This window comes from Crocodylus porosus, unplaced genomic scaffold (genome assembly GCF_001723895.1).
Source record: "Crocodylus porosus isolate Cpor-Errol unplaced genomic scaffold, CroPor_comp1, whole genome shotgun sequence".
Classification (NCBI taxonomy): domain Eukaryota; kingdom Metazoa; phylum Chordata; order Crocodylia; family Crocodylidae; genus Crocodylus; species Crocodylus porosus.
The window spans coordinates 3,391,833-3,402,023 of NW_017728948.1; the positions used below are offsets into that span (position 1 = coordinate 3,391,833).

Below are 10,191 nucleotides of genomic sequence, written 5' to 3' on the forward strand. Positions count from 1 at the left end.
AGACTTACCGACTGGACGCTGCTCTCCAAGCTGCTGGGCTGCATATAGGCTATCCAATAGTGTTGGCCAATATGGCTGGTTAATAAATGGCTATCTGTGTCGTCCAAAAAAATCAGTATTGGTGCACCCCTATCTTTATAATTGACTTATATGCACAAAAATATTATAATAAATCCCAAGTTAAAGTTTTTTGTCTGTGTGGGTTTTTATTCTAGTTGTTTTTTTTTTTCTTAGCATGGATTCTTTACTTAGATTCTCCTGTGGCATTTTTGCTAGGGCAGTAGGATCCAAAGACTTTCTGTGGTTATCAACTTATTTGGGCAAATAATTCCTTTCCCAAAACTAAACCTGAAAATGTGGGTTCATCTTGTATGTAAGGTTGGTTTATAATCCCAGGTGTGCACGCACGCTCTATCGTTTTCAGTACAGCCAAGAGTACAGTTCAACAGAGAGAAATCCATACTTCTAGAATATAATTTAGACCTAATGTACTGTCTTCGGTTAGTGTCCACAAGCGGTTGGATGCATTGCGTAGTATGTTAGCAATCGGCAACCTCTTCCAAATACAATCCGAACCTTATGAGAGAGGGAGGCTTCAAGAGGTGTTCCTTGGCTCATCACACAAGTTTGTTGCATTTATTTGCTTCTGCCGATTCAAGAAAGTGGGCAGAAACTTTGTTTACTTCTCGGTAACCTGATCTCCTTACTGTAGTCGTGCCTATTTAATCGCTGGTTTAGGATGGGAAACAAAGAACATGTTTACAAGGTGAACACGCGCAATTATTTCTTCAGTGCCCTTTTGGTTTTGGTATAACAGTATGCCTGGAAAAAAAAAAAAAAAACTCAAAAAACCCCCCAGTTATTTTGCAGTGCTTAATGTTGTCTAATGCCACAAATCGGGCCATTATAAGTTAATAGCAGGTGGCACAGATTGTTTACCATTTTTGTCATGAAATCATCATGCCACTCAGTCTTGTTTCAGTGTGCTACTGCCAAGGGGGAGCGGCGATGTGGATTTTTTTTTTTTTTTTTTTTTGGCAAGTGGATCCAAAAAACAGGACGGAGATTAGGTGGGTGGCTGCGTGGAGGTAGGCGGGAGGGGTGTTTGCAGCGATCCCCAGAAACATTGTCAGTAACATGGGGGGAAAAAATAGGTTAGCAGGATTTAGTTTGGTGCTACTTAGTGGGTTGGGGGAGTGGAAGTGTCGTTGCTAATGGACAATGTCAAACTTTCCTAAGACCTTGATGCATCTTGTTGACTTGCTTCATTGTGTTTGCTTGCAGTGCAGTACACAACAAACAATTTGCATTGCTTGTACGCAAGTGAGTCATTGCTGGTAAAAGCTTATTACATTGCCATTAAGATGATAAGCTTCTGTTTCACGTTTAAGTAGTAGCATATGATACCCACAGCTGTAACATCTTTTTCCTTTTAAATTCTTTTCCAGCTGAAAATGAAAATGCTGGCTGTGTGTTGTTACATACGTCTCGGAAGGTAAGAAGCAGTTTTTGTTGATTAATCCTTTTTAACTTGCTCTAGTGGACTTCACATTGAAGGAATGAGCTTGATCCACACTTTTTTTTTTAATTTTTTAAATTAACAGAGAACATGGTCACGTGCTTTAATTCTCTAAGCGTGCCGTTATCAGATTCCTAAAGCTGTCTCCTGCCCTCTGTCTTCCGGCATCTTTTGCCATCAAAATGTGGTTTTTGACTGTTGTATTCTTATCCCAGACAATTTAGGACCAAAATAGTCCACCACTTCTCTGCCTGAAGGTGGTGGGGGGAGGAGGGGGTCACACATTCAGCTTGGCAGCGCAGGCTTTTCAGCTTCTCTCAGACTTAAAAATGAAAGCACCCAATAGACATTGTAACCGTGATTCAGTTTCCTGTTTATCCCTGCTAATCGCATCTGCCTTCAGGAGGTTCAGCCCAAGTAAATTCCCTTGAAACAGTGTAGTCAGAAAAGATTACTGCACTTATTTTACACTCAAGGGGCCCTAACACAATAATAATAATATGGGAATGAATAGGTTCCCTCAGAAACAGCATTACTCCAGACCCTTCATTAAATCGGAAGAACACCTGGAAAGGGTCAGGGCAGTGGAGCGATGGACTTGTGGTCTGCTCACTTAAAGATCCTGCAAGGTCCCCTCTACACATGCAAGTAAAGGCAGGCCTAGGTCTAATGCGTGATCTGCACCATCATGCACATGTGCATGGCAGGACCAGTTGCATCTTATGGCCGGTGTAGGGGGAGCCCAATCCTGGGCTCCCCTTACATCTGCAAGAAGCAGGCACCCACGGCTGGGAGCCCCCTTTGTGGTGCAGGAGTCTGGGTCCAGCTGCGCATGAGGCCAAAGCCCCAGCAGACACAGGACTCTTATTCCCGGCTGCAGGTGAGGTGCAGCCGGGACCAAGAGCCTCACACGGGTCCGGGGTTTTACCCACCTTTGAGCCTTGCGGACCATGGCAGCCACCGGGGCTCGGGGGTTGCACCTATGTGGCTGGAAAGCCTGTCAGCTGATGGGCTTTCAGATGTGGGGAGACCCTGCTAGGTGTGGAACTGAAAGCTTGGTAGCAACCAGCTGTAAAGTTAGTACAAGTTTTCAAGGTCTAACTTTGTAGCTGGTTGGAGCTTTTTCTTATGTGATAGGTATTTAGCACTTGCTGGTCTCAAGGTAATTGTGCAGTTAACGAGTTAATAGCGTGATACCTGTAACATGTAGAGGGGGCCTAAGATATGGAAGCTGTGAGTAAGATGGTGAAAATGTTAGGTGTTCCCTCCTGAAGCCTACTTTGAGGCAGTCACCCTCTTTAGTAACCCTGGCCAGCCCTTCCTGTTGATCAGATTGACTGACTGACTGATTTATTTTAACGGAGCTACTAATTCTATGGTGTAAATGTATCAGTTATGCGATAAACTTGCAAATGTTCAGGGGTATGAATGTGGATGTGGGTTCAGACCATCAACACCAGTGCATAATTCAGCTTTTGATCCAGGTCTAAATGTTTCACTCCTGATTGTATTAGTAGGAATAGGTTCTCTGAAATGTGGTCAGATTTGGACACTCAAATTTAGCCTTGAGGTGCCTTAAATGGTAGGGCTGTGTAAAATGTGGCTGGCTGTTTCGATTCGACGCTGTTTTGACTCATTTTGAGCTTGAAACCGCTAAATTGAATTGAAACAAGGGGCTTTGAAACAACAAAATGAGGCTAGTTGAAATGTTTCAAAACAGCTAGGTAGTGGGAGACAGGAGAACCAGGGCTGTGCTCCCAGCGGCTCCACAGCCCCATGTGGCGCAGCCGGGACCGGAGCCCTGGCTCTCCCTGCCTCCCGCAGCCGGGCTGTGGGAAGCCGAACACAGCGCGGGGGGAGGAACTGAAACAGTGGCGCTGCTTCGACGAGGCGAAATGGAGCAGCGGTTTCAAATCAAAATGAAATTCAAAACAAAACACCGTTCCCTCGAAACTCAAGTTGCAATGGAGCGGTGCCACTTCGCACAGCCCTGTTAGATGGTTATCCAAGTGCTTATCATCAAGCCCCTATATTTGGAAATCTGGGTTTTACTGTGAATTGTTTGCTTGCTTTTCCCCTCCCCACAAAAGGGAGAGGGGAGGGGGAGCATTTCAGATGGCAAGTGAAAATGCTGTTTTCTTGTTTCCTTCCCTGCCCTTCAAAAATAGGAATTTTTCAGCAGAGAATCAGGGCCTGCTTTTTAAAAAGGAGAAAAAGATGCAAAGGATAGAAAATTATTATATTTATTCATGCCACACTTACCCTTTCCTCGCAATTAGCTTCCCAAAGTGAGGGGGCATGCCTTTAGCAAGGAAGCTGATTTTTCTGCCCAGAATATAAGCATGGAGATGCTGTAAGATGACTTCTTTGTTGCTTTTCCTTCACTTCTCTCCATAGAGCTGCTGGAAAGAGGGGCAGAGTCCAGCAGGGATAGAGCTGGTGTGGAGGGGAGGTGAAGAACGGTGCGGTTGCACTCAGCTTTGAACAAACCTCTCTCCTCTTTTTAATGGTCTTAATCTTCCACTAATCAAGCTCTCCTTGCCTCAGCAGTTTTGCTGTTAGCTGCTCCTGGTCTCCTTTCTCCTATTTCACAGCCCTGCACACTTCTTTTGTAGCTCTTTACAAGGTCCTAGATACTTCCTATAGAGTCTAGTTTTCCGCAGCAGCCGGTCTCTTGACCAAAAGCTGAAACTACCAAGACTGGGTGACAATTCAGCTGTGAGAGGGTTAAAACTGCCTTTTGCCTGAGTGATAAAGGAAGGCCAAGTGAGCAGAGAACTCAGCTCTGCTTCTGCACTATATGGCCATTATTTTGGAAAAATCTCCCCCCCCCCCCCCATTTGTTTTGGGGACAGCAGACTGAAGTGCCATGTCTGCCTTGGGGGTGCGTGGTGTGTGAGAAATTAGGGTATGTGGCAGCTGGTGTGTTCTGCTTTTTGCCTAGTTTGGCTTCACACCTCCTTGCTCGCTGGTAGGGTTGGGAGTCTTTCAGTGTGCTGTTGTATCATAAATGCCAAACTGTCAGATACTTTTGCAGGGTTAGATAAGGATTCTGTTGCCAATTTGTTTGCCTCCAGGGGAGGACCGGTGCAAAGTGCTTGCGAGGCTGCGTTCAGAGGCGATGAAGAAAAGGGATTAGAATTGCCTGGAGAGAGCAGATGTTGTCTTTTGTTAAAGTGGATTTTTGCTTCTGCTTGAAAGCTGCTGCGTGATGCTGCGTCGTTCAGCCGAGGAGTGTGGATTAGCCTAAACTCAAAGCATGTTGTGCGTGAGCCAGCATGTGATTTTGGGCAAATCCAGCTGGGAGGAAGGCAGAATGCATTTCCCCGTCTCTGAAGCTGTCCCGCACCCGCTTCCCCATAGACCCACTTACGCCACGAGCATCTTACAGGGACACTACTATCTTCCAGGGTGTCCGTTTCTTGTCTGCCATCTCCAGGGCTGGCTGAACAAACGGCTCCTTCCGTTTGCTGCTCAGGGGCACAGGATTTGTTAAATTGTCTCTTCTTCAGCTAGGCTGTCCTTAGTATTGCCATTAGGACAGCCTGTTGGGCTGATTTTGCAGGTGAAAAGACAGCCACAGATTTCTAGGGTCAGAAGGGACTTAGAGTCCAACCCCCTGCCCCAATCCTATAACACTCTTGAGTACATTACTTGGCATGTGGTGAGCAGGGCCATGCTTCTAAGTCCAGAAATGAAGCAGTAAAGACCCGCCCCCTCCCCCCCCAACCCAGGATGTTCCCCACCATTCATGTTGGGATAGGTGTCCAGACCACTTGGGGGGGGGCGGGGTGCGTTTCACTGCCTCTCTTCTGGGCTCGGTCTGTGTAACGCAAGAGTTGGATGGCTTGGTCATGCTTCTTTCTGGTGATCTCCAGAGTGCTATGGCAGCGATGTAGTCCTACAATTAGAGACCAGTTCAGGTGTTTTAAAGGCTGTGACCGCATTTTATTTTTTTATTTTTTAATGCATTCTGGTAAACTCGGGTGCATCGGTTGTCAGATAATGCGTCCCTGAGCACCCTATAGCAGAATAGCCTTCCCGGTGCTTTTTGTATGGTCTCTCCATCAGCTGCTGCCTAGGAAAAACAGGTTCCCAAATACCCTTTCCCAGCAAGTATATTGAAAGAGCTGATCTGTTGTTCTTCAAAAACCAGTTTGGAAAGGCTCCATCCCGAGTTGCATACACAGCACTAATCTCGCTGCTCACGTTCACGTCCGTGCATGTGTCAAAGTGACTTTTCGGACCCGATGTCAAAGGAGAGCTAACTTCTGGGGCTAGCATATCGGTTCCGCTGACTTCAGGTATCCAGTGTAAAGCTTTACTTGTCCTCTTTAGTGTTTGTTTTCCAATTTAATTCTCTGGGACGGAGTGGTGTGTCTGACGCTGCTTGTTCTCAGCATACCAACACTCTTACTTTAGTGGCTTGCCTTGGGCAGTAGCTGGTGGAGATGCACGGGCCATGCGCAAACTCCCTTTATGCCACTTCTTTGCATAGTCTGATTTCAAAGAAAGGAAGTTCTTGCCCCCCAGCTGGTGCTAAGCTTATGTGCCCCATAAGCGTGAAAAGAATGGTAGCCAAAGGTTGTTGGAAGGATATGAACCCGTTTACAGAAATCTTGCTGGATTTCTAGTGATCTGCCTTGAGCAACTGTGACAGTGGGCAAAGCTTAGGGAGTAGCACGCCTGAGAACAAATTTTTGGCACACCTTTGCGAAACATTCTTTCGGCATTTGCACGATGGATCCAGTTGCCAAAACAGCAGCAGCTCAGCAGCTATGCAACGTTGGATCATCTTAGATAAGCAATCAGAGCTTTGTTGTAGGGAGATCATATATGGAAACCCATACGTCTTCTTGGCTAAGGAACCACTGCTGTGGCTGATGAAGTGGGGAAGGAGTTTTAAGTCCCTTTCTTCTATTCCTGTAAATACTTCAACCTTTTGAAAGACCCGTTCTCTTTCCGCAAAGACGGCTTGGGGTGCATCATGCTGCAGTGACCTTTTAGATGTGTAAAGGAGTTTGGTTATTTTCGTTTTTTCTACGAGCTGCCATTTTGAAAGAGCCTTGTCATTAAGTAGACTTGAGCGTGAAGCATCCCATTGAGATGGGCCTTCTTGAGAGAGATTAATGTCTGCTCCTTCACAAATGGTCTGTGCTTGAACAAACACGAACGTTGTGTCCATGGGATAAGTTCAGAGTATCCATGTCCTGGCACTTCCAACTACTATATTATTCCAGCTATGTCGACCTCTTTTCCTCCAAAAAAAAAAACAAAAAAAAACCAAACAAAAAACATAAAAATTGAGGTTTATCTCTAATTGGCACCAGTAATCTGGCTGTAACTTGCTGTAACACCTACTTTTTGATTTGACTGTCTCACAAAGACAGATGTGTGTTCAGAGGGTGGGGGGAGATTTTTCTCTTAAAACTGAACCTACAAATTAAACATTTTCTCTATGTAGGGTTAACTTATAATCAAGGCAATCCAGTACAGCACTCTCTATGCATGTCTTGTATACCAAAGAGGTCTCCTTTTTAACGTTAAGTGGTTACACCTCCAATCAGAGGGTCTTTTAATCTGTTTTGTCCATTTACCCTGCAGGGGTATTGGTAAGGGGCTGTTACCCCCATGTCATGGATATGGACTCGAAGAACCGAATGACTTGACTTGCCCACAGTAGGGAGGGATCTGTGACAATGCATGGACTTGTATGCTGCTTTCCTGACTTCCCGAGTCATCCCTTAAACTCGGGACTTGCCATGAGACCTCTGGCGTTTTCTTCTGCCAGGAGCTCCTTCTGGTCAAGCCCGCAGGGATGGGCTCTTTGTCCGGTTCCTCCGTTTGGTGACGCGCAGCTGAGCCTGCTCTTCGAACCCACCAGCGGTGGGAGCGGATAGGACTTCCCTTGGATCAAGACGCTAGAGCCTGCGCTTGAGCGGGATGCTCTGCATCTCCAGAGTCTTTTCGAGTAATGTGTGGAAAGCAGCTGCAGTCCTTGTGAAAGCAGGACTCTGAGGATGAAATCCTTTTTTTTTCACATTGAACCTGTCTCTCACTCTGCCGACCCACAGGTTTCATTCTAGTCGCTTTTATTGCTCATCAGTCTGGCTTTCCTAGAGACGCTTCCCATCCTGTCCTTCTGGAGGGAAGGGGATCTGCATATTGCAGCATTGCTTCAGACTTCATTTGTACAGAGCTGCCTGCAAATAACCCCCATCAGGCATTGATCAAGTAATTAGGATTCCTGTTAAACTATTGCTTTACCCTCACGAACCACCTCTGGTTTGTCCACCTTCGAAACCTCTTTGCTACACGGGCCGGTGCCTGCACCAGAGAGCTCCCAACCTTTGTGCTGCTTCATATGTGCAGGACCCAGGATGCAGACCCCTTACTTAACAGGACCTCCCCGATGTGAAAAAGAAGTAGCGATTCAGTCCGACCCTTCTGAACAGATGGCAAATGAAGGCTTTGAGCCAAGGAAAGCCTTGTTGGTTATAAATTTTAAGTCCTCCTCCATGCAAATGATTCCGCGTGAGAAATTGATTGGTGCAAAGTAAAACAGTGTTAATTGCAATGGCTGTGGCGCTTGTATTGACAAGTTGATAGCTGCCTTGGTAATTGCAGTCATTAGTAAAATGCTAGAGAATTGTGCACTTTGTGTTAGGCTTTGAAATGGAAAGGGGGTAGTAGCATTTTGTTGCATCGGAGTCGAAAGGTGGACCCTCACAATAAGGATCATCAGGAAACTTTTTCCCCCAAGCCTCCTCCTTCCAGAGTGCCATGAGGCTAGATTTTTTTTAAAGGTACACAAGCACTTTTGATTTTTGTGGTCACTAGATGCCTAAATGGCTTTTAAAAACATCGAGCGTTTAGGGATTTGGAGCCTATTTTCCATCGACATGGGCTCCAAAGTACCTGAGTCTGTTTTGGAAACTGTGTGCGGGGTCCTAATTCCTCTTGCACAGCAAAAAAAAACTTGACTCTGAGTACGTGGAAACTTTTTTGTCCCTTTGGCCCGAAACCCTCTAAGTGCTTTTTTTGTTTTGTTTTTAGAGTCGGCGTCTGTGGGTGCTCAGGGCCTCTTAAGTGCCGTTGACAGGAGTGGGCTTTGCAGCTCAGTAAGCGAGGCAGGTTTTAGGATAACTCAGTTTGCAGAGAAATGGCTCGGAAGGTAAGGAAAGGTCGTGTAACCTAGCCTGGCTGTGTTCTCAGTTGGTTTCTGGAGCCGTTTCATTGAGGCTGAGAGTGGTCCCTGGCAGTAGACCGGGAGCGTGGTGCTCAGTCGTGTCCGGTACTGTTCGGTAGCTTGTTGCACGAAACTCAACCTTGATAGGCATTGGTCTCCTTTGAGAAGAGCAGGCTGGTTTGGGTTTTTTGGGGGGGGGTTTGTATTTTCTTCTTCGGTCTTGTTTGCTCGCATCCTACATCACTTCCCAGTGCAAGCCTTGCAACTTTTCGGAAATGTACAAGCAGGTCTTGGCTGCCTGATCTATAAGGAGAGCGTTGTTGAGCTCAAGATACTTCTAGCCTTAGCCTGTTGCTATAAATTATTTGAAGCTTTTTTTTTAAAAAAAAAATGTGCCGCCTTTTTATACATTTAGGCTTTTAGCCTAATCTTTGCACTTTGCTTCTCTTGGGCAGTAACACTAAATGTTAGACTTCTGACGTCAGGGCTTAAGTGCTACCCAGACATCGTGCTGACCTTCCACGCAGAGATGAATGAGCCTTGGTAGTTTGGATCTCCAGTTCATTTATAAAAATGTATCGGGACTCATGGTAGAGGTGATATCTTTTATTAAACCAACGAGATTTTTGCAACAACAACAAAACATTCTAGATGGCAAAAATCTAGCGTTTTTTTTTTTCCTAACTGGATATCACCTCTACCACGAGTCCCGATTTTTTCCTTTTGCCACTAGACCAATATGGCTACAACCTGGATAACTTTTATAAAAAGGAAATGCTTCACTCTTAAAAGATTCAGAGCTTGGTAAGGTATTTAAAATCTTCAGATCGAGGCAGGCTAGGATGGCTCCTTGGAGGCCAGTTGGTGTAGGGGGCGTGAGCTTTCATAGGTGACATCCTACGTTGTCAGATGCTACGTTTGGTCCAGGGCATCTCTGCTCCACCTGCTTCACTCAGGCCTCGCTGTCCCTACCAGAGGGGATGTTGCCAGATTAAAGAATTGCCCACATTGTCCAGCTTGTCCACTTACCATGCGATCAAAAATTTATTAGCAACAGCAGAACAACTTACTGCCTAATGAGACAAATATAACCTTAAACTCTGGCTTCGTAGCTAACTCTGCATGGGGGAGGCAGGTGATCTAGCAGTCTGCCGTCGCACGGGAGAAGCACGTGGGGTGTCTAACGAGGTGCCGTCTTCACGCAGTACCTGAAATTAAAGAACTTCGAGGAGGAAGTCCGAGCCCACCGGGACCTGGACGGATTCCTGGCCCGAGCTAGCATCATCCTGGATGAAACGGCTACTTCCTTGGATGACGTGCTGCGGGAAATGCTGAAACACTTTGCGGAAGATCCTGACAACATGGAGCCAAGCTGCAACTTTGAAAAAATCATGAGCACTTTATTTACTGATTCAGGAACCCCTCGGGAAGGGAATGGTAACTACCTTTTTTTCCATGTTTTTTATTTGTATCAAAAACATTT

General features: G+C 45.9%; 1 protein-coding gene across 4 annotated transcripts in view; it reads left to right on the forward strand.

Moving 5' to 3' along the window:
• The window catches only part of SLC4A11 (solute carrier family 4 member 11), a 217,339-nt gene that overhangs the window by 126,646 nt on the left and 80,502 nt on the right, over positions 1-10,191 (forward strand). For all 4 annotated transcript variants that reach the window (XM_019552988.1, XM_019552989.1, XM_019552992.1 and 1 more), the window contains exons 4-5: positions 1,449-1,495; positions 9,914-10,145. In XM_019552988.1, coding sequence (XP_019408533.1) covers positions 1,449-1,495; positions 9,914-10,145 — 279 coding nt within the window. The remainder of the gene's footprint in view (positions 1-1,448; positions 1,496-9,913; positions 10,146-10,191) is intronic.